General features: G+C 40.3%; 2 protein-coding genes across 3 annotated transcripts; one reads left to right on the forward strand and one right to left on the reverse strand.

The window, feature by feature from the left end:
• Positions 1–2,088: 2,088 nt before the first annotated feature.
• LOC108699743 (trafficking protein particle complex subunit 6B) lies at positions 2,089–12,862 on the reverse strand. The gene is made up of 6 exons (XM_018232265.2): positions 12,714–12,862; positions 10,302–10,369; positions 8,886–9,003; positions 7,633–7,716; positions 5,171–5,264; positions 2,089–3,141 (listed from the first exon to the last, which is right to left on the reverse strand). The coding sequence occupies exons 1-6, from the start codon at positions 12,801–12,803 to the stop codon at positions 3,110–3,112; spliced, it is 486 nt and encodes a 161-aa protein (XP_018087754.1). The 5' UTR covers positions 12,804–12,862; the 3' UTR covers positions 2,089–3,109.
• Positions 12,863–12,934: 72 nt separating this feature from the next.
• pnn.S (pinin, desmosome associated protein S homeolog) lies at positions 12,935–23,445 on the forward strand. Of its 2 annotated transcripts, XM_041574119.1 has the most exons (10): positions 12,935–13,183; positions 14,716–14,793; positions 17,591–17,659; positions 19,279–19,351; positions 19,439–19,533; positions 19,630–19,705; positions 19,878–20,033; positions 20,979–21,117; positions 21,619–22,217; positions 22,260–23,445. In XM_041574119.1, the coding sequence occupies exons 1-10, from the start codon at positions 13,071–13,073 to the stop codon at positions 22,974–22,976; spliced, it is 2,115 nt and encodes a 704-aa protein (XP_041430053.1). In that variant the 5' UTR covers positions 12,935–13,070; the 3' UTR covers positions 22,977–23,445.
• The last annotated feature ends 1,355 nt before the right edge of the window (positions 23,446–24,800 follow it).

Genomic DNA, 24,800 nt, shown 5'->3' on the forward strand with positions numbered 1-24,800 from the left:
TAAGTTTTTTTTCCTCTATTCCTTCAGAGAATGGGCCCTCTAGTCGTTTGAAGGTGAACAACCGCTTTAAATCCTCAGGGAAACCAAAACATCCAGCACTGACAGTTTCTGTGCTGGGTCATTTGCATTGTTGAAGCAGAAATAAACAGGAACCAATTTTGGCTTTATTCACAATATTTTAGAATGTAAAATAAAAAATAAAAAAAAAGAGAACCACGCAGACATCTTTCACAGCTCTCTCTTACATTGAAATGTTTGTAGCTGTCAATCAAACATGACAGTTTACATTCTGATCACATGATTTTCGTCTCCAGCATTAGTGTATTACATTCAAGTTACAAATATCAATGTATAATTAAATATCCATAGAATATATATATATTTTAGTTAAGATCAGCCTGTGATTCGACACCAAAAGATCTAGTTTGCAACGATTACAAATAGAGAAATCCTGTACATCGTGATTAGACATAACGGGGTGTTTGGTTTTAAAGGGGGTGATTATTTACCTTTGTAGTCAGTATTCAGCTCAAATCATCCACTGTCCATTCCGACTGGTTGATTTTATAAATGGCACATGACACAGGCCTCTTTCTTTTAATACTCACATAAAAACATATTACAGTTCACGCATCAACATGGTTATTCAAACTAACATTCTACTCAACGTTCGGGGGAAAAAAAAAAAAAGTAATGAAATCACAAACAATCTGAAGTCTGTTCATAGACCCAGCAGGAGGATCTCAAACTTTCAGAAATAAATGGCCTGGTGTTTTAGAGAAAGTGCAGCCACTTGGTGACAAACCTGCTTTAAATTCATTTTGGATATTCATCGCTACTGATATGCCCTATGCACAGCAAAGCTCAGAAAATGAGGTGTACAGAGAAAAAAAAATGGAAACCAACAAGGTATAGTGATATCTGACAAATTCCTGGCCTGGCCAGATACTGACTAGTTACCCATATTTATTGGAAGACACACTCTTGGAAACATTTATTGAGACAAATCACTTTGCTCAGCTTTCATTCATGAAGAGTTCTTTTTCTCTGCAGCGTAAAGACATGAGGATTATTTTTCATTATAGTTGTCCCATTATTCAAAGCCTTTGAACAAATTGAAAAAAAATAGATGTGCAAAATTTGGCAACCCAGCCACAAAGAGCATCTTGCCGTTACTGGCAGTTTCAGGCTTCCTCCAGATTTGCTTTGTGCCTAATGAGTGGTAATAATCCAGACTGAAGCTACCCTTCTTAAAGGGGAAGGAAACCTAGTCGGCGCAAAACCCCTCCCCCCTCCCGTGTGTTGCCCACCCTCCCTCCTCCCCCCTGGCCTACCCGTCCTGCTGGGCAAATGCCCCTAACTTGTTACTTACCCTTCTGCGCAGGTCCAGTCCAGGGAGTTCACAGACGCCATCTTCTTCCACGCGATCTTCTTCCTGCTTTGACCGGCGTTTTGGCGCATGCGCAGTAGGAGCATTTCGCCGGTACGGATCTACTGCACATGCTCCAAAAGTCACGAAGTTTTCCGATTTCACTTAGAGACTTTTGGCGCATGCGCAGTAGATCGTACCGGCGAAATGCTCCTACTGCACATGCGCCAAAACGCCGGTCAAAGCAGGAAGAAGATGGCGTAGATGAACTCCGTAGACTGGACCTGCGCAGAAGGGTAAGTAACAAGTTAGGGGTATTTTCCCAGCGGGACAGGTAGGCCAGGGGGGAGGAGGGAGGGTAGGCAACACACGGGAGGGGGGGAGGGTTTTTGCGCCGACTAGGTTTCCTTCTCCTTTAAGGCCCCATACACGGGCCGATAAAAGCTGCCGACAGACCAAGTCGGCAGCTTATTGGCACGTGTGGGGCCCTCCAACGGGTTTCCCGCCATCCGACCGCCCGTATCGGATCCATTATGATCCGTTCACTGAGCCCTAGGGCCCACGATCGGATCAGCCAGAGATCGCCACTTCAGTGTGGGCATATCGGGGAGAGATCCGCTTGTTTGTTGACATAGCCAAACGAGCGGATCTCTACGTCTATGGCCACCTTTAGTAAAACTATCTAAACTCCACAAAAACCCATGACAGACCATTACCAATAATAAAAAAAAACATTCATTGCAATTGTTCCTATTTAGAAAGGACATCTCTGAATTAGTACAGCCTATTGGCACGCAACATGTAAGGATATGTATTTATCTATTTTGTGGCCTAAATAAACTTCTCAGTTCTTTTACAAGCCTGTTTGTGGGATTTGTGAGTGCGTGTCGTTTTCATCTTTGGTTGGATACCCCCACCTTGAGCTGTAGGTCTGGGGCATGAGTACCCAGGGCCACACACATTTCTGGTAAGATAATAACCTTTTAAGGTTTTAACATTGGGACTTTCTCTCTAAGTATCAGAGATTTAATTTACCAGAAAGTTGGAGAGGGTTTTCATGGGTTAGGGCATGTCTATAACTGGGCATGACTTTATTTGTCCCAGTTTTTCATTTTGAAATGAGAATTATGGGAATAGAAGGTTTGAAATCTAGATGAAATTCGGGGTGGAAATAGTCTCAACAGCTATTAGTAAATTTATATCTGTAAACTACAAAATAGTGTTTCCTTATGGCAGCCAATAGTTGCATAAGTTTTAATTAATAAATATATTCTGAGCTATTTTACAATGTTTAAAAGAGATTTGTTCCTAACAGTCAGAGTTATCCCCCTGATAACCAGTTATGTACACTCCCAATGAAACCTGGCCCTACAGATATATGGTGAAACTGCTCACATGATCTAGTTGTGCTGGCAGCAGGTCACGTGACCATAATCTGCCCATGTGACATAAGGTCAGTTTTAATAAATCTGTTTTCCTGTAAAATACTTTAGTGTGCTTCATTTTTTTTCCCACAGCAGCACCTTACTGGGCAAAACGGAGAAAAATCAGCTCTGATGATAAAACCACTAACTAAAGTATAAAAGCAACAGCAAATGGGAATGTCAGTTAATTTGTGAACCTCAAAATGAAAATCAAAAATAAATACAAAACAACAGACTGGCTCCTTAATGTTTGACACGTGGCGATGCGTACAATAAGTTTTGTTTTTGAACACCGCTCATCAGACGCCATCTTGTTCTACAGCTTCTGAATCATCACCTGGAATTTGCCTGCAGAAGGGAAATAAAATGACCAATTAAAGGAGAACTAGACGTGTAGAACAGAAATTTAACTCAAAAAGAAGATCATGTCCCATTAAAGGATCGATTTGACATATACATCTCTTTTTTTTATTGCTTTTAATACAAACAGTAACAGAAATAAAAGAAAACAAAATACATAAAGAAAAGAATAGATGGGTATAAACGGTTCTTTGTTTTTAAACGCTTTTATCAATAAATGGCACATAGAAGAATAGCATCGCAGTGGTACATAATAGTACGGTAAATTGTTGGACTTAAAGGAGAAGGAAAGGCATTTTCTACTTGGGATTGGCAACAGTTATGTGATTTTATCTACTTACCTGAAACCCCAGGCCGGTGCTCCACAACGGTCCAGGGTTATTCCAGCGAGCACCATGGAGCGATCGGCTTCCTCCGTCTTCTTTCTTTCGATTTCTCGGGGCAGACACGTGCACAGTAGAATGAAACAGTCAGCTTTTTCTTTAAAGTTTGGCTTTTCCCACTACTGCACATTCGCACCCATGAGAAGAAAGAAGAAGCGGAAGAAGAGCTCTGTGGTGCTCACTAACATTTGGCACCCCCAATAATAACATGCCTTTCCATCTCCTTTAATATGGGATGTCCTCCAGGTCTAAGAAGTCAAGCCAGCTTTGCCAAACCTAGTCAAATTTATTGAGTATACCCATTTGTATGAATACCAGGCATGTCAGGGTCCGATGCTCCAGCAGAAGGTTTTTCCACACAGCAGCAATAGGAGGGTCAGCTGAAAGTAGGGTTGCCCCCCAGCCGGCATTTTACCGGCCTAGCCGGTAAAACACCTGCCAAGGCCGGTATTATACATTTACCGGCAATGTAGTCGCCGGTAAATTTGTAATACCCTTAAAAAGACCCCTCGGCCCGCCCTCAATCCCCTGGAAACTTAACTGTAGTTCTCCATCTTGAAATCTCCACGCTGTGGCCCCGCCCCCTTTTACAACATTGCCCGCCCCTTTTGACATTCACACTGCACCCCTTTTGTTCCCACCCCCCCACCAGCCAGTAAAAAATTTAAGAAAATGTTGCAACCCTAGCTGAAAGCCATTTAAGAGCAATACATGTACATGCTAAAAACAGTGATGCTCGTATTGATGTTAATTTATTAAACCAAATAATATAATGAAAGGAAAGCAGAATTCGGAACTGAAATCCGTTTCTCAAAAGAGCAAACAGATCTTTTTAGATTTAATTTTGAAATCTGACATGGGGCAAGACATACTGTCAATTTCCCAGTTGCCCCCAGTCATGTGACTTGTGCTCTGATAAACTTCAGTCACTCTTTACTGCAAGTTGTAGTGATATCACCCCCCTCCCTTTGCCCCCTCCCCAGCAGCCTAACAAAAGGAAGGTAACCAGATAGCAGCTCCCTAACACAATAGAACAGCTGCCTGGTAGATATAAGAACAACACTCAATAGTAAAATCCAGGTCCCACTGAGACACATTCAGTTATATTGAGTAGGAGAAACAACAGCCTGCCAGAAAGCAGTTCCATCCTAAAGCGCTGGCTCTTTCTGAAATCACATGACCAGGCAAAATGACCTGAGATGCACCTACACACCAATATTACAACTAAATACACTTGCTGGTTCAGGAATGAAATTTTATATTGTAGAGAGAATTATTTACAGTTTAATTTAGAAATAAAAACATCATAAAAATCATGACAGAATCCCTTTAGCACTCACTGTCTGGAACAACATACACGTACATTACAGTTTCCAATGGGCAGTAGGTGCTGCCCGTTAATATTAAAGGCGCAGAGGCAAGTGCTATACAATGTACATAACATTTTTGTTTTACGCTTGCTCTGCACTGCAATTAAACTCTTGATTAATGAAAAGGTACTGTAATAAGATGAATCAATAGTGAACAGCAACATTGCAAAAGCATGGAAGAGAAAAAATATTGGAAATACATATGTTGACTGTTGTAGAGTATTTTATAAAATATACCTTTTGTAGTATAATGTTTATACTTACATGCAGGCATTACTGAGACTTCTGCTGTGACGATGCTCTTTATTCCTAAGTTAGACAAGCCTCCTCTAATTAAACCACAGCTAAATGCCAGGTACTGCATGGAATAGTAAGAAAATAAATAAGAAGTGTCAGTAGTTAAATAGACCATACAGAAGCTATCCCACAATTAAGAATGAGTATGAGTTTTATAGTGATTTCCCTTTTTCTTCTGACTCTTTGCAGCTTTCAAATGGGCGTCTTCTAAAAAACAAACGCTCTGTAAGGCTACAAATGTATTGTTATTGCTACTTGATATTCCTGATCTTTCTATACAGGCCTCTCCTATTCATATTCCAGTCCCTTATTCAAATCAGTGCATGGTTGCTAGGGGAATTTGCATCCTAGCAACCAGATAGCTTAAAATGCAAACTGGAGAGCTGCTGAATAAAAAGCTAAATAACTCAAAAACCACAAATAATAAAAAATGAAAACCAATTGCAACTTGTCTCAGAATATCACTCTCTACATCATACTAAGTTATCTTTAAGTAAACAATACCCTTAGTTCGTATATGCTATGGAGGCACAGATAAGCTGTCATAATAATGATGTGTCAGTGACATGTCGGGGAAGTGGGCCGTGTACAGGACTGGTACTAAAATTAAATATGTCAGGAAGGCCACTTTAAATAACAATGGATTCAATGTATTCACTCAAATTGCAAAATGGCATAACATACACATTTTCTTGTTTATTAAATTGCTATTGAGCCATTTTACACCTATTGTTATTCAATTCTGTTTATGCTAATGAGTCTCCCATACTGCCGCTGAAATAGGAGTGACTGGAGGAAGAAATGAAGGTCTGAGGACGGGGGAAAGCTACACTGAGCTTTACTCCAGTTTAAAATGTTGTTTTCTTCTCTGTTTGTTGTTTTAATAACGTGTCTTTTTTCACCAGAAGATGAAAAGTGGCGGAGGCGTTGGAATTTTGGCAAAATTCTGTGAATATGGAGGTTGTATCTCCACATTTATAAATTCAGTCTTGCTGGGTTGCATAGTTCCAGTAAATAGATCATGCAGAACTTCGCGAAAGATTCAGGCAAATACCGAACCGAATCCTAATTTGAATATGCAAATTAGGGCTGGGAAGGGGAAACCATTTTTTACTTTCTTGTTTTTTGACAAAAAGTCATGCAATTTCCCTCCCAGACCCTAATTTGCATATGCAAATTCGGATTTGGTTCAGCCAAATCCTGCTGAAAAAGGCAGAATCATGGCCGAATCCTGGATTCGGTGCATCCCTATGCAGAATAGATCACAAAGCTCTTACGCTTAGATGGTTAATAACCCTTCCACTCACTCCCACCAGCAATATTTCAGGAAGAAGTAATTCAGAGGAGCATCTAAGGCCAAGGGCATAAAAAGCTTAGGCTCCACTGCTCTCAGCCAGTGTATATTTTGCAGGCTGAGAGAAGTGATCCGTTCCACACCCCAACTCCACTGATTTGAATTTAAAGATCAGAGAGTACAGCCATACGCAGCTTTTTAAAGGGGAAGGAAACCTAGTCGGCGCAAACCCCCCACCCCCCCACCAGTTTGTTGCCCACCCTCCCTCCTCCCCCCCTGGCCTACCCGTCCCGCTGGGCAAATGCCACTAACTTGTTACTTACCCTTCTGCGCAGGTCCAGTCCAGGGAGTTCACCGACGACATCTTCTTCCACGCGATCTTCTTCCTGCTTTGAACGGCGCATGCGCAGTAGGATCATTTCGCCGGTACGATCTACTGCGTATGCGCGTGACTTTTGGCGCATACGCAGTAGATCCGTACCGGCGAAATGACCCTACTGCGCATGCGCCAAAACGCCGTTCAAAGCAGGAAGAAAATCGCGTGGAAGAAGATGTCGTCGGTGAACTCCCTGGACTGGACCTGCGCAGAAGGGTAAGTAACAAGTTAGGGGCATTTGCCCAGCGGGACGGGTAGGCCAGGGGGGAGGAGGGAGGGTGTGCAACAAACGGGAGGGGGGGTGGGGGGTTTGCACCGACTAGGTTTCCTTCCCCTTTAAGACACTTATTTTTAATAACATATAACCCTGAACATGTGGTGCATTTTATAATGGACTAACTACATTTAGAAAAATGAACAGGATTGGTCTATGCGAATATCAGAGCTTCTAAAGAAATGAAGATGTTGCATATATTCACTCATGGTTTATTTCTCTCGGTGTAGTCTGATTTGCCGACATTGACTTCTGAATGGGGGTGGAGAGGATGTCAATAGTGCTCTGTACAACGTTTTGTTTGAATGTATACCAGAGAAATACGTTGCACAACTGAATTAGTGATGCTAAACAATAATAAACTAATGTAGCCCTGTGCGTATTTGATTGTAGGAAAGTGGTAATAGGATCACATATAGAGAATCTGTTAATGTTGCAATCAGAACGCAATTCCTCATTTACAAAAGGTTAGTGTTTATTTTTACCTTTGGCGCATGTTCAAGATACTGTTTTCCTGCAGACATCTGGGTTATGAGTCGGAATTTATTATCCTGAAGCACATAAATACCCTTTATAATAAGAAAGATATGTACAATTAATCAAAGGCCCACAAGACCAGTATCCATTGGATAGTAAAGAAGTTGATCACCCACAGGGTTTCTCCAGCCAAAGTTCCTACACTTAAGGACCGACCAATACAGTTTTAGTCATTTTGCCAGACTCCCTATGCTCAGAGTGAATCCTCAGACACCTTGGTTTTCCCTTTAATGCCCTATGGTGCTGGCAGCATAATCTAATCTGTCTAATCAACTGGTAATGGGACAGATTTGTGGATTGGTAAAAATACCTTCTAGAAAAAAAAAATACCAAAACTGATTGTATAAAACAACCACACCGTTTTTAATCACATATTAAAGGAGAACTAAACCCTAGCATATCCTCAGCCCCTTCACTGCCCCTATCCAAGCTCCCTCCCCACAACATCTATTCTATTCCCTATTGTGCTGACCTGCCATAAATCTGCAACGTTGCACAGCTGCATTCAAAGGTGCCATCTTCCCTGTCTTCTGATCTTCTTCTTTTAGTTCACCAACACAGATCTAAATCAGCTTAGAATGTGCAAGATCTGTAGATACAATCAGTAAGCAGACAGCACCACAAGTTTTAAGTATCTTAAAAGGCCTTTATTTCAAAAGGGCTTATTCTTCAGACAGAGATACAATAGCTAGATCAATGCAAGCTCTGTATCAGATACATGACAGAGTATGAGCAAAAGACAGGGGAAGATGGCACCTTTCATTTCTGCTGCATAACTCTGATGATTTATGGCAGGTCGCATACACTAACTTTTCAACAGAATGGAGGAAGCTTGGAGGAGTCAGTGGAGGATGTGAAAATGGGTTAGGGTGCAGTTCCCTTTTAAAATATTGCCATGTTAGTAGTTTTATTGTAAGTGTTACAAGCACTTCGGCTGAGGGCACACAGAGTGTTGGCTCCGCTGCTCTCAGGTCTGAGAGAACCAGTTTCTCTTCCTACTCCAGCTCTTTTGAAAAGTGCAGCTTACACTTGCGTGCCATCACATAGAGCGGATGTTGGCCCCAAAATGCCTGCTTTTGCATTTTTCGGGCCAGTCTCTGCTCTTTGTAACTGCACTTTGGCACACAGGCTGAGAGCAGAACCGCCACTTCGTGTGCCCTCAAGCATTGCCAGTCAGAGGATGCGTTTCTTTATGTCTCACCTGATGATTGGTCCGGAGATTGTCAATCTGCTTCTTAAACACGGTCGTCCAAAAATCTTTGCAGACAAATTTCATTATGTCTAGTTCATCTTTGAATCTTGCCGTGTCCTTGGTAGATCTAGTTAGAAGGCATGCAAATGGAAATCAGTACTGGAGACTAGAGAATATAAATAACAAGCGATTGTTTTTTAAGGTATACTCATCCCAAAATCACAACACAGTCAATTACATCATTTAATAAGTGCAACGGGTTTTGGCTCTGAAATGCAACCTTTTGCATTTCTCTCAGAAATCCGCCCTATCTACAGAAGAGAAGAGGAGCAGCCGGCAGCAGATTCTCTACATGTATTCTGGTCGGAGTCTAAGGGCATCATGTGGTCACTCCAATTCTCATGCTAATTTGCCCCTTAGCTTAAAAACCATAAAACCAGAGAAAACGCAATTACAACAAATCTCACCCTAATTATCCTTCAGCCTGAATTTTAAAACTAGGTTACAGACAAATAGGAGAATTGGTAAAACAGTCCCTAGTTCCAGGGGTACTCAAGGCAGCCCAAATCTCTCAGTAACTTGTTTTCAATCTGGCCCACAGTCAGACTTTCCTCCATCTGCTATTTTTTCTCTGTTTCAGGCTACACGTTTTAATTTTAATTTAATTTTACTATATGCAAACCTCCCCTTTTACATTCTCCGTGTAATAGAATAACCCCCTTTCATTGCAATTCATCCACCACTTTCCTCACTTTGCCTTTCAAAATACACCTCAATATCCATCGCTTGCTCTATCCCTTTTCTCTTGTCTGCTCCACTTGTTTGCCACTTTGTAGAATATGTGAGGGGTTAGGTAGCTGGGACCAGTTTTCTGGGGGTAAAGCAGTCCATGGCACAATCAGAACTCATGAAAGTGTAATCTCTTTCAGGCAGTTGATTTGGCTTGTAACAAATATAACAAAACAAACAATTCAAAATAAAATTCTTGCCACTTAATGGGCTTCTAATTAACACGTGTCAGTTGTCTAACCAGAAGAAGGCCTACCACCAGATTCCGCAAACAGAGAAAAGTGATTTTAAGCTGCTCAGTGAGCTTTCCTGCGTCTTTCCCCTAGACTGGAGCTCCCCTGTTCTGGCTTGAGCTGCCTTTTTAATTATCCACCTGAGGTGCTTTAAGTAGACACAAAATAGACACAAAATACCCGGACTAGCTGTCCCAGAATCATACTGTTAGGAACCTGGGAGATAAATACAGTAAACTCCGTCCAGGACTTTCCCAGGTATCCTGGTAGTGACCTTACCACAAATAATATAATTCAATCTGAATACATCAGCTCCAATAATGATGAGAATACATAAATCATAGTGTAACTGACACATATAGGGAGATAGCAAAGTGCAGATAATGGTGAATATTATACTTACCTCTCTGTTAAACCTTGTCCAACACGAAATCCCATGTTCTCCAGTTTAGTAATACACTTCCCATTGTCCTAAAAGATACATTTTTGAACATCACCACATGGATACTTTCTTTTGACAGTTAAAGGGGAACTAAAGTCTAAAATAGACTAATGCGAGAAATGCTGTATTTTGTATATTAAACCTAAACATGAACTTACTACACCTGAAGTCTAATTAAACAAATGATTTGGTTTTGTTATACATCTTACCAAGACTGTGCACTGTGTGGTCTGGGCTCCTTAGGGCTCATCATAAATGATCAAAACAGCACAAGTCAAATAATATCTGCCAGCCAATACAGCAAGACTGATTAATAATCAGACTATACAGACTGCACTGGGTCCTGTGTTGTCATGTCATCTAATGTGGATTTTATAGTTTTTGTATTGTTTAATACAAACTTTCTCCAACTCTGCAGAACCAGTGGCTGCAGCAAAATGTTTCAATGAGAATCCCAGTTTATCTGTTTAAATCTGACTCCATGATCTTTGTCCCTGCAGCTGGAGTTGGAAAAATTAAAAGGGGATGTAAAGGCTTAAATAAAATCCAATACAAATCTCTACACAGTCGCTGACTGCTCTACAGGGAAACAAACAAAGCTGTTTGAGTTCTGCATGGCTAGGAAGTAAGGCGGGGGCTCCCCCTGCTGTTCATAAGTATGATTGTTTCCCTGCAGAGCAGTTAGGGACCGTCTGAAAGTTCCTATCCACAGCAGTCAGAGCAAGTAAAACAAAGAGGGGATTTAACTGCATACAGTCAGGATTATTATAAAAATGGTACAAATTTTTATTAATTCAATTATATTAAAGATAGATTTCTTTTTCATTAAAAAAAGTATAAATGGGATTTTTATTTTTTTCCCCTTTAATAAAGGTTTTTCTCTTTACTTACCCTCCACACTGTAGTGGCTGGCATCTGGGGTAACTTATGTTTTGATATAATATGGCAAGGATGGGTTATCTGTTTGATTAAACATGGTTTAATAAAGCTGTGGCCGACCTCCACCCATTAAGAAAAGGAAAACTGAGCCTGTTTTTTTTTTTAATTTTATTGGTTGCAGAGCAGTTAGGGCCCGTCTGAAAGTTCCTATCCACAGCAGTCAGAGCAAGTAAATGAAGGGAGAATTTCACTGCATACAGTCAGGTTTCTTATAATGTCAACAAATTATTTCTTGGCAACAAATGTTCCATTTTATATGAGAAAGGCTTTTAGTTCTGTAAAGAGCCAAAAATGGTACTGGAACCCAGTTTTCTACCTGTGTAAGAACTAAACCCATTGTATTCTATACAATTTACCTGTTATCTGCTGGGTAAATATGAGCCTTTATGAACTGTTCTGCAAGAATGGCTTCCCCATGGCTACTCAGCGCCTTATTTATATAAGCTATAGATGTGTTTCTAAAGCAAACACACAATTTAACCAGTGAAGGGTAACAGCGCATTATATTTAAACTGTTCTGTTAATATGCCCATGTATAGCCGGCTTTACAGAGCAATATATCATGCTGCACACCTGCCAGGTCCCACCAATGGAACACATGGGGTTTAACAATTGCAGGTTACTTTTTATTATTTATTTTATTTTTTAGTAGCTCGGAGGGTGGCACTAGATTGTTTCAACAGTGTCATATACCAGTGGCAAGAGCATGGTCATCTGGGAACCCAGAATGAGAGTTGTGGGCAATTTAAAGTGATTTGGCACCAACCCCAGTAATACAATTTGTGGTCGTCAAAGAGCTTAACCTTTTACTTGTCAAGAACGTAGGTACTACGTTGATCAAGATGGTTAGCTAATCCTCTAGCACCCCAGTTGCAATTATCAGTTAAAAAGTTGTTTTTAGAGGTGAACTGCTTCCAAACCAAAATTTGATAAGTAAGGCGTCCCACATAACACAGAAACCCTAATATACACATCACAGTTACCGGTTTCTTCAAAAAGTATGAATAAATGGCATTTTCTATGCTGAAATCCAGCTGTTTAACAGTTCTTCTCTTTCTGCATCATTTGAAATCCTGGCAGGGAAGGAGGGACTAAACACTGATGTTACAAATTGTAACAACTTCTCCACAGCTTACAGACAGCATGCAGGAACTACATAACCCACAATGCATTGCACTGGGCTTAGGGAATTGCCAGAAATCATTAAAATCATGAAAAGTCTGCATATTTTTTAATTGATGTACATTGCAAAGTTGCTTGAAATTGTGTTTACTTTTCAAAAAGCTCAAGTTATGTTTTTGTGGAGTTCCCCTTTAACAACACAGTGGACGCTGGGAGTTGTAGTCCAAACAAGTCCACAGAGTGCCCCTTACACAATATTCTTCTATAATTTAGAAATAATTGTAGTAACAGTGAATGTTCTCCCCCACTTACCGCATCTCCCTCGGCTTTATAAACACACGATATAATCTCATTGTGCAGGAGCAAGAAGAGAGCTTCATCAGCCATATCCTGCTTGTTCATCGCTACAGCAGCCTCTGCCTCTGATTGGACAAAGATTATGGGGTGGGGGTAAAAAAAATAGTAAATCGCTATTGGTTCCAGGGCAAAGCTCTGACGTAACCGCCCCTGGTGCAACGCTTCTCTGTAATTGGTTAGTAGCATTGGCCCGTCCCCTTACTTGGTCACGTTCCACTTCCGTTTAAGGATTATCTATGCGTCAGATGCTGACTGAGATAAGTGTCTTGGACGACCCGGAAGTGCTTGAGGCACGCGATTAAGGCGGAGAAAATGGCGGTGGCTGTGCGAACCTTGCAAGAGGAATTGGAAAAAGCAAAGGAGAGCCTGAAAAATGTCGACGAAAACATACGGAAATTAACCGGCCGGGATCCTAATGAGACCAGGTGCGTTTTTATAATCATTGCGCGGTTTTTAGTTGCTCAGTTCGGCGTCTGTTGCTGGTTGCGTCGCGCCTCATGGCAGGAGTGGTGTATGCGGCTCATTACAGGCCCCTGTGTTCATTCAAACTCCCTGACACTTATATAAGGCCCAAATCGTATTTGTAATTCGCCCGGGCCGAAACGTTACTTTTAATTAATATTTCTGCTCATTCTGTGCAGCCAGATCTGTTCGGTCTCATTAGCCTCGTACCCGGGCCGCAATTAAATCATCTGTATGAGGAGATTAGATGTTAAATATTAGAACTCCAATAAATTACGTGTAACATTCACTCTGTACTCAGGAGCTTCTTAGATCTGTTTTATACAACTATGGCTCCAATTCCCATCCCAGCCATTCAAGCACAGGATACACAGTAGATAACAGATAAGTACTACTATAGTTTATATAAACAAGCTGCTGTGTAGCCATGGGGGCAGCCATTCAAGCACAGGATACACAGTAGATAACAGATAAGTACTACTATAGTTTATATAAACAAGCTGCTGTGTAGCCATGGGGGCAGCCATTCAAGCACAGGATACACAGTAGATAACAGATAAGTACTACTATAGTTTATATAAACAAGCTGCTGTGTAGCCATAGTCTTTGCCGGACATATCACAAAACGGCAGGGCTTCACCTTAACCTAATATATCCTTAAAGGGATCCTGTCTTCGGAAACATGTTTTTTTTCCAAAACACATTAGTTAATAGTGCTACTCCAGCAGACTTCTGCACTGAAATCCATTTCTCAAAAGAGCAAACAGATTTTTTTATATTCAATTTTGAAATCTGACATGGGGCTAGACATACAGTATTGTCAGTTTCCCAGCTGCCCCTGGTCATGTGACTTGTGCCTGCACTTTAGGAGAGAAATTTTTTTTCTGGCAGGCTGATGTTTTTCTTTCTCAATGTAACTGAATGTGTCTCAGTGGGACATGGATTTTACTATTGAGTGTTGTTCTTAGATCTACCAGGCAGCTGTTATCTTGTGTTAAGGAGCTGCTATCTGGTTACCTTCCCATTGTTCTTTTGTTTGGCTGCTGGGGGGGAAAGGGAGGGGGTGATATCACTCCAACTTGCAGTACAGCAGTAAAGAGTGATTGAAGTTTATCAGAGCACAAGTCACATGACCAGGGGCAGCTGGGAAATTGACAAAATGTCTAGCCCCATGTCAGATTTCAAAATTGAATATAAAAAAATCTGTTTGCTCTTTTGAGAAATGGATTTCAGTGCAGAATTCTGCTGGAGCAGCACTATTAACCGATTCATTTAAAAAAAAAAAAAATTTCCACTGACAGTATCCCTTCAACTACTTCTGGTATGTGAGAAGCCAAGTTAGTTTCACTTTTATGGCTGTTGGTAGAAATACCTTTCATGTTTGTAAATCAAGATTTTTTGACTGCACAATAACAATAATAGTCCTTTGACGTGTACAGGAGTATTCTTTTTTTTTTTTTGTGAAAGCTGAATTTGTTTTCCTCGTTTGTTTCAGGCCTGCACAAGCAAGGCGACTGTCCCTCACAGGTCCTAATGTGGTTGGAGGTAGAGGCCGTGGCGGGATATTACTAAGGTATGAATCTCATTACCATATTTAAAATGAGCTTTGGGGATACATTGCTTCTAAAATTAAGTGAATTACTTTTCTTATGCCCATTTCTTCCAGCTTTTCATCTTAAATGGTTGCAGTAAATATTTGCACATCCCTGTGTCCTGTCACCCAAACATAAAAAGCTTTTAGAATAAAAGTCCTCTTAAAATTTAACATGAATCTCAAATACTTTGTTTTATGAAAACATCTCTACCTGTAATATACTCGTTTAAACTCCCAGCTGTCAATCATATATTGCCTGCCCCTCCACTGTGCCTTAAGCGGACCATAGACGCAAAGATCTGATCGTACGAATTGAGGATTCGTATGATTTTCGGACCGTGTGTGGAGAGTCCCGACATTTTTTGTCCGGCAAAGATCGGTCGTTTGGTCGATCGGACAGGTTAAAAGATTTGTCGGTTGCCGATAATATCTCTGTGTGTATTGCCGATCGTACGATTTTCACCAGCTTTTGTCGGACATAACTTTCGTACGATTGCTGTCAGGGGCAGAACATCGGCTGATCTGTTCTTTTACTACTTTATTTGATCTGAATGGTTAGTGGCAGGTCGGGAGATGGGAAAGTCCGATCGGACGATGATTCGTACGATCGGATCTTTGTGTCTATAGCCAGTTTAGGCATAGAACCAAGGCAGGCAATTACTTTCACTTTCCATTCAGCACTTCCTTGATGTCACTGCTCTCCTCATATTCCCCTCCCTCCTCACCATTTAATTGTGTAGCCAGTGCCTGGTCATCAGGTGCCATATTCTGCTGCATAAACAAGATTTAAGCACAAGCTAAAGCTTGCCTTAATAACAGTGTCCACAAAATGGCTGCTGCCTGTTTCAAGTGATTGTGAATTCCAAGACTAAAAGAAACAAGATTTAAATCATTTATATAGTGTGAGTAAAGTTTATTATGCTTGACTAAACACCTAAAATAGTATGCGGAATTATTACTTAGGGTAACGGGGTCCCCTTTAAATGTATCCTTCCAGGGAAAGGGAAGATCACAGATGGGTGCCAAAATGGGCCCCCCCAGTGGTTCAGTAGCTTACCTGTTAACCTGGGCTGGCGCTTCTTTTTTTTTAAAAAAAAAAAAACACACACATACCAGCCTGTGATAATGTTTTGGAGTACAGCGCTGCAATCTTCCTGTTCTTTGGACTTCCTTCTTAGTTAGGGCAGGTACACGACTTTCTTCCAGGATTTCTGAATGGTGCATGTGCATTATGGAATTGCCAAAGGGGTGCTCCGGAGAAGAAAGATGCTGGAAATAAGGTGCCACGCACCCAGTAGCCTGGGCTGCTGCATAGTTTGAAGAAGAACACCAAACTGCAGTAATAAATGATAGGGATGCACCGAATCCAGGATTCGGTTCGGGATTCGGCCGAATCCTTCTGCCTGGCCAAACCGAATCTGAATCCTAATTTGCATATGCAAATTAGGGGCAGAGAGGGAAAGCACATGACTTTTTGTCACAAAACAAGGAAGTAAACATTTTTTTACCCTTCCCATCCCCAACTTGCATATGCAACTTAGGGTTCGGTATTCGGCCGAATCTTTCACAAAGGATTCGGGGGTTTGGCGGAATCCAAAATAGTGGATTCGGTGCATCCCTAATAAATGACCAACTAGAATCGCTGTTGACTGATAAGGCATCCCCTATGTTATAATCACTAGGGATAATGATACCCAGGGTATCCAGTAAGCTATTAAAATCACTGTGGTAATTTAACTTTCTTTCTCATTTAAGTGCAGAAGAAAACATAACTCCTGCATTCTCCTCCTGGCATAGTTCCTACACTCATTTATTATCTTCTTTGTGTTCAGTCACCGCCTCTAGTTTGCCAATAATGGGACATACAGCAAAACACACACTTGTTTTTTAGCGCTGGGGTACAGTGCACAGTAGTTCTGCTACGCAACGCTGAGTATCTAGGTTCAATTTCAGCCTGGGTGTGATCTGTTCTCCCTCTGCTAATATGATTTATCCCATACTTTTAAAACATACAGGCCAGTTAATTGGCTCCTGATAAAATTGAGCCGAGTGTAATATGAACCGTAGGTTATAAGATCTACTGGGACCGGGACTGATGCAAATGATTTATAATCTCTGTAAAGCATTTGGGAATATGTTTGTGCTTTATAAAGAAAAACATGTGTTAAAGTGCCTATTTGTGCTGAAAGTCTTGTACAGGCTTAGGCATCAGAGCAGCTCTTGGATTTTATGTTCTCTTTTATTTTACATGCTCATTTTTAATGTACATTTCTTGGTTGTGGCAGGAGAAGAATGTTAAACAGACAACTATGGATAAAGCATCAGCCTTTTTGCAGGGAACAGGAGGGGCATGTACTAATTAAAACTGCAATAATCAATTTGTGCCTTATAAAAGGAATAAAGAAAATTATTAAATTAGGCAGAAAACCATTCCAACAGCCTTTTTCAAGCTTGGAAAAAAATGCAGTGTATGGACCTGACACATTGCTTGTCACAGATCAAAAGACATGTGACAATTGTAAAGCTTTTTACGCTTTGCTCCTGGATTGTGCTGTACTCCCTATCATTGCACACACATTATAAACTGTCATTGTGGGTACTTAAAGGGGCAGAGACGCAAACTAATGAACTTCAGCTCATAATAGTGTCTCTACATATGTGCCCAAATAGGATAACCTAATAAACTGCACTGATGCACATCTTATGCTGTTAATAGAAGTAAGAAAAGTATACAGTATATATTTTTGTAATTATTTAATTTTGTTTATTCTTAAAGGCGTGGACTCTCTGATAGTGGAGGAGGGCCCCCAGCCAAACAGAGAGACTTTGAAGGTGCACTCAACCGGTAAGAATTCCCTTTTCCACAGTAATTGGTAACCCAATGAGAGAGGAGGAGAGATACTAATTTAATAGACATTGTTGTCCCCATAGAAAAGTCAGTATGACTTTTATCCTTAGATTCTTTTTTTTTTTTCTCCTGTCACACAAGGTTGGTGGCTCTGGGGATACACCTTAACACAAAAAAGTGTTTTAAAGTAAAATATGATGTACCGTTGCCCTGCTTTGGTAAAAGTTGTGTTTCCTTTAGAAATACAATAGTTTATATAAATATGCTGCTGGGCAGCCATTCAAGCTACAAAAAGGAGAAAATGCACAGGTTACTTGGCAGAGAACAGATCATCTCTCTGATAGAATACAATGGTATTCTACAGAGTGCATCTCTTATCGGCTATGTAACCTTTGTTTTGAATGGTTGCCCCCATGACTGCACAGTTGCTGGTTTATGTAACCTATAGTAGTGTTTCTAAAGCAAATGCACCCATTGTACTTGTACCAGTGCAGTGAAACAGTACCTTAATAGTACATCACATTAAAGGGATACTGTCATGGGAAAAAAAAAAATTTCAAAATGAATCCGTTAATAGTGCTGCTCCAGCAGAATTCTGAAATCCATTTCTCAAAAGTGCAAACAGATTTTTTATATTCAATTTTGAAATCTGACATGGGGCTAGACATATTGTCAATTTCCCAGCTGCCCCAAGTCATGTGACTTGTGCTCTGATAAACTTCAATCACTCTTTACTGCTGTACTGCAAGTTGGAGTGATATCACCCCCCTCCCTTTTCCCCCCCAGCAGCCAAACAACAGAACAATGGGAAGGTAACCAGATAGCAGCTCCCTAACACAAGATAACAGCTGCCTGGTAGATCTAAGAACAACACTCAATAGTAAAAACCCATGTCCCACTGAGACACATTCAGTTACATTGAGAAGGAAAAACAGCAGCCTGCCAGGAAGCATTTCTCTCCTAAAGTGCAGGCACAAGTCACATGACCAGGGGCAGCTGGGAAATTGACAAAATGTCTAGCCCCATGTCAGATTTCAAAATTGAATATAAAAAAAATCAGTTTGCTCTTTTGAGAAATGGATTTCAGTGCAGAATTCTGCTGGAGCAGCACTATTAACTGATTCATTTTGAAAAAATGTTTTTTTTTCCCATGACAGTATCCCTTTAATGTGAATTAAGCAACATAATATATACCTCAGTGCACTCCCCTCCGGTATGGAGACATTTACTTGTAACTTGAAACACTTGCCTACAAAGAAGTATATAGTGAGACATGGGTAACCCATGTCTTCTTTCTTTTCAGTGCTTTAACATTCTTTGTGTAAGACAGTGTTTTTACAGTAAGGATGTGTTGTTGTTTTTTTTTTTTTTGTGCCAAAAAGGCTAAAACCAATCTTCCCTACAGTATCAAAAATTATCTTTAATGCAAGTCTTGTCTTTGTGGGGCAACATAAATTGAAGGTGCAGTAATTCACCAATTCCTGATCCTAAGATTAAACAGATTGAAGTAGCAGTCATTTTATTTATAAATAAATAGCAGTAATACAGTTCAGACAGACATCGTCTGATTCTTGTGGAACTTTAATTTTGTAATCGAGCTAACTTTACTTTTCCAGGCTGGGTGGGGAGCGTCGTCAGAGAAGAGAGTCGCGCCAGGAAAGCGACGCAGAGGATGAAGATGATAAAAAAGTATGTTGTTCTTTTAATGCAAGAATAAGGTTGCTAATGTTATCCTACTTGTCAAGGTAATTACTTATGTTTTTCTGTAATTTGTAGCCAGCGTTGCAGTCCTCCATTGTTGCTACCTCCAAAGAACGTACACGCCGGGATCTTATACAAGATCAGAACATGGATGAAAAAGGCAAACAAAGGTAGAGTAATTAAACTTTTGGCGCTTTTTATTTTAAATGACATTTTGTCAACCTGATTAAACCTCCATTAATGATATTTTTTCTTCTAAATGATAGGAATCGGCGTATGTTTGGCCTGTTGATGGGTACTCTTCAGAGGTTTAAGCAAGAGTCAAATGTGGCAACAGAGCAGGTAATTTGTGCTTGGTGATTTGTAATTTCCTTTCAACTGTTCTGAGAATTCTTGAGTCCACATACTCTGAGCAGCAGGTACATTTTTATTAGAGACATTTGTGTCATGCAAGTATTTGCATTTCTTGAGCCTGATGGTAATTTACTTAAAATTCTCCCTTTCCAAACTGCAGCAAAAAAAGCGCCATGAAATAGAACAAAAGCTTGAAGTGCAGGCTGAAGAAGAAAAGAAACAGGTGGAGACTGAGCGACGTGAGCTCTTTGACGAGAGACGAGCTAAACAAACGGAGCTACGCCTGCTAGAACAGAAGGTCGAGCTTGCCCACTTGGTAGGTTTTGGCTCTAACTACAATTAGAAAAATTAGTTAATGTGCTGTTTTGTTTCATATAAGTGACGGTGCCTAAGGCAGTAAAACTCCCAGTGTGCCACAAACCTAAGGTACATGGCTACTTTTGTATGACATATGTTTATTGGTGAAAATCATGAAACTGAAAATGGTCTATTCTTTATGGGTTACTTCTTGTTTTTAACATCACTTGCAAATATTACTTCACCTTGTTTCTCTTACACCCTACCCCTCAAGTACTGGAGATGGCAAATATTACTTTGCCTTGTTTCTCTTACACCCTACCCCTCAAGTACTGGAGATGGCAAATATTACTTTGCCTTGTTTCTAATCAAACCCTGCCCCTCAATTGCCGAAACAGCCATATAAAAGGGAGCCAAACGTGAAGTTGTGGTGGCCTTTATGAGGGTCCATTTTCTTCTTCTGGTTGCATTTAATAGCGACCACTTTTTTTCTTCAAATTAAATATAAGCTCTAATTTGTGCATTCACAGTTGAGCTCAATCAAAAACTGCTTTAATTACCTAACATTGTTCAGCCGAATAAAACTGATTTTAGGGAACCTTGAGATTTCTTTGAATTGCTTACAGAATCCTGAATTTGTTCCAAAAAAAGCATGTTGGTTCTTTAGGCAAAGTCTTAATGAAATGAAAAAAATTAAACATATCAGAATACACACAAGTACAAAACACTGCTGATTGAGCAAAAATATGTATAACTGCCATCCCCAGTGCTGCAAATGGGCCCAACCATGTCTTTCCTGGAAGGAACACTATACAAATGACTGAGTAAGGGCCTTTAAGAAGCTGCAAGATTTGTTTTCGAATAGCATAATTACCACTCTGAAATCTTTTTTTTTTTTTTTTTTTTTTTGTAAATATCTATGCTTATTTAAATGCATTGTTTTTTTTTTTTTTTGTCCTTACAGCAAGAAGAGTGGAATGATCATAACAAAAAAATTATAAAATATATAAGAACAAAAACAAAGCCGCATCTGTTCTACATACCTGGCAGGATGTGTCCACCGAGCCAAAAGTTATTTGATGAGTCTCAGAAAAAACTGAATTGTAAGTAAGAACATAACACTATTAAGGGACAAATGTTTCATTGCACACAAGACAAACTGTTTTCCCTATACAATTATGCCTAGTATTGTCTATAACTTCATACTGCATAGGAGTCATGGCATTTCTAGTATTAAGAAAAACTGCTTCAGCCCTAAAGAACTATAGCTGGTGTGCACTGTCGGGTATTCATTACATCTTGACAGCTTTTTGAATACTAGCAAGCAACCATAAGTGTGCTTGTAAGGGCATCTTGAGCTATAAATTGTAGGCTTATAGTGCAGGTATGCATGAGTTGTAAAATATTATTTTATGCTAAAATAATAAGTAAGTAATGTATAAGCATATTGCTAAATACTCTCTTGCTAAGCTGCTAATGACCAATGAACTTTTGCACAATGCCTAATTTAATGTACCTTTTTTGTAACAAATTAATAAGAATGTTTGAGTGTACCTTTTTTTTTTTTTACTCATTCTCATTCTAATTTATCCTTTTTTATTTAGCATTATTTGAAAGTAGGCGGCTTGAGTTTGCTGAGCAATTAAACAAAATGGAAGCTAGGCCTAGGCGTCAGTCCGTTAAAGACAGAGAGCAAGAGAAGAAGCCAGAGGAACAGAATGAAGAACAAATGGAGGATCGAGAAGATGGTAAGGTGTCTCGGCATGATAGAGAGGTTGAGACAGGTAATCAGACAAATGATGTAGATATGGAGGACACTCTAGAGGAAGATAAAGTAGTTGGTATTAGCATTATAGATGTAGAAATGGCACAGGATACTAGAGGAGTTGAAGAAATAGAAGATTCTAAGCAGATGGAGGAAAAGATAGAAGAGGAGTGTAGAGCTGAGCTAGAAGAATCCCAGAATAGTCAATGGGAAGAAAAGGATATAGAGATCGTTGAAGATGAAGTCAAGGAAGAGGAAACAAAGGATGAAATAAAAGAGATTATTACTAAGGATGAGCAAACATTTGAAATTAGCCAATCAGAAGTATTAGACTTGGTAGAGAATGTAAAGGACAATGAAGAGCCAAGTGAGGTTCAGACAGAAAATAATGTTACGCTTGAAGCTGAGACAGAAGCTACAAAGGAACCTGAGAGGGAGGCTGAATCCCCAGAGAGGGAGGCTGAATCCCCAGAGAGGGAGGCTGAATCCCCAGAGAGGGAGGCTGAATCCCCAGAGAGGGAGGCTGAATCCCCAGAGAGGGAGGCTGAATCCCCAGAGAGACCACAGAAGGAGCCAGACTTAAGGTTCCAGCCACCAGCCAGTTATGAGTCATGGACTCAGCCAGAATACCACTTTAATATGGGTGAAGAGCCTTTCGCTGAAAAAGAACAGATAGCTGCAGTACCTGTGACTGAGACACAAGTAGAATATGCCCCAAAACCAGCCTCCATCCATAAATCTAAAAGAAGTAGGGGCAGAACTAAAAACAAAATGGGTAAAAGCAGAAGTAGTAGTAGCAGTAGTTCGAGCAGTAGTTCTAGCTCTAGCAGCAGTGGGAGCAGTTCTGGTAGTAGCAGTAGCCAAAGCAGCTCAAGCAGCAGTAGCAGCAGTGGAAGTAGCAGCCGAGACAGCAGCAGTAGTAGCAGCAGCAGCAGTAGTGAAAGTCGAAGTCGCAGCAGAGGTCGTGGGCATGCCAGAGATGACAAACGCAGGAAGAGTGTGGAGCACAAGAAGAGAGATGGAACAGGTGTAGAGAAAAATCACAAGTCTTCAAAAGGCAGTGGCAGAGATTCCAAGGGATCCAAAGATAAAAGGTCTGACAGAAAAAGGACCACTTCAGAAGGTAGTCGGTCAGGCAAGCGACCCTCAAGAAGTGAAAGAGACCGTAAATCAGACAGGAAGGACAAAAGACATTGACAGACTCAACATGTGCTTACGTATTTTAAATCATCCCCTGGGAAGATGGTGCTGCCTTAGCAATTGCATGATAACCATTTTGGGAAGCACAGACTTATTTTTCTTTTACTTTTTTTGCTTAATTTTGTAATAGGTCCATGTCAGCTGATCAATTAAAATAAAACTAAAAAAGTATACCCATTTTTGCCTCCTTCTGTTTATCCAGCTATAAACAACCTTATTTTTAGTAACGTTTTTGAAAAGATGGGCAGTTTACTGGTATGAAAGAGCTGGCTTGGATTTAGGTCAATTCCTTTCACTTACATCATTTTCCAGTCCATTGTTGGAAATGCTATTTTTGACACTTGATCCATATTGTTTATAAAAAAAAGACATGATCGTTTTGAAAAAAATGAAACTTCTTACAGACTTGCTTTCTGCATTGGTTCAGCAAGCAGCACAATTGTAATAAAATCTGATCTGCTTTAAATTTTTTGTGAATTTTGTTTTCTTCAGAATTTTGTAGGGTTGTCTTTCGTTTACACTTTTGCTATTGCATACATACAACTCCCAGCATCCTAGATAGAAGATACAGTAGTGCTACATTTAGCCAAAGGTTGAGTTGTGTTCTCTGCTTTGTCTGGGGAAGACAATGGATAGAGAGATATATAGAGAGATATACAGTGTTGCTCATAAGTTTACATACCCTGGCAGAATTTATGATTTCTTAGCCATTTTTCAGAGAATATGAATAAGACAAACTTTTTTCACTCATGGTTAGTGGTTGGCTGAAGCCATTTATTGTCAAACAGTGTTTACTTCTTTAAATCATAATCGCGACACAAACTACCCAAATGACCCTGATCAAAAGTTTCCATACCCTGGTGATTTGGCCTGATAACATGGACACAACTTGACACAAAAGGGTTAGAATGGCTATTAAAAGTAACTATCTTCACCTGTGATCTGTTTGCTTGTAAATAGTGGGTGTGTATAAAAGGTCATGGACTTTCTGGACTCCAGACAGACCCTTGCATCTTTCATCCAGTGCTGCTCTGATGTTTTTTGGATTCTAAAGCTGGCCATAGAGGCACAGATTTAACGTACGAATCCTTGATTCATACGATTTTCGGATTGTGTGTGGACTGTCCCGACATCTATCTTGCCATATCAATCGGACAGGTTAGAAAATTTGTCGGCTGCCGATCGGGAGATGAGGATGTACGATCGTTGAGGTAAAATCTTTGCGTCTATGTCCAGCTTAAGTCATGACGAAAGCAAAAGAATTGTCAAAGGATCTGCGGGGGAAAAAGGTATTTGAACTCTATAAAACCGGAAAGGGATATAAGAAGATATCAAAGGAATTTAGAATGCCAATCAGCAGAGTTCAAACTCTAAGAAGTGGAAAATTAGGGGTTCTGTTGAAACCAAACCACGGTCAGGTAGAGCAACTAAAATTCCACAACTGCCAAAAAAAACCCCACAAATAACTTCAGGTGAAATACAAAGAATACTGGAGAAAAATTTGCACTCGTCAGCCCGGAAGCTGAGCATGGGATGTACTTGGACATTCCAACATGACAATGATCAAAAACACAAGGCCAAGTCGACCTGTCATTGGCTACAGCAAAATAAAGTGAAGGTTCTGGAGTGGCCATCTCAGTCTCCTGACCTCAATATCATTGAGCCACTCTGGGGAGACCTCAAGCATGCAGTTGATGCAAGACAGCCCAAGAATTCATGGGAACTGCAGGCTTTTTGCGAGGAAGAACTGCATGTTTGAGGTCTCCCCAGAAGACTGCCACAAAAGACTTCAAGCTGTTATTGATGTGAAACGGGGCAATG

Source organism: Xenopus laevis, chromosome 8S (genome assembly GCF_017654675.1).
Source record: "Xenopus laevis strain J_2021 chromosome 8S, Xenopus_laevis_v10.1, whole genome shotgun sequence".
Lineage (NCBI taxonomy): Eukaryota > Metazoa > Chordata > Amphibia > Anura > Pipidae > Xenopus > Xenopus laevis.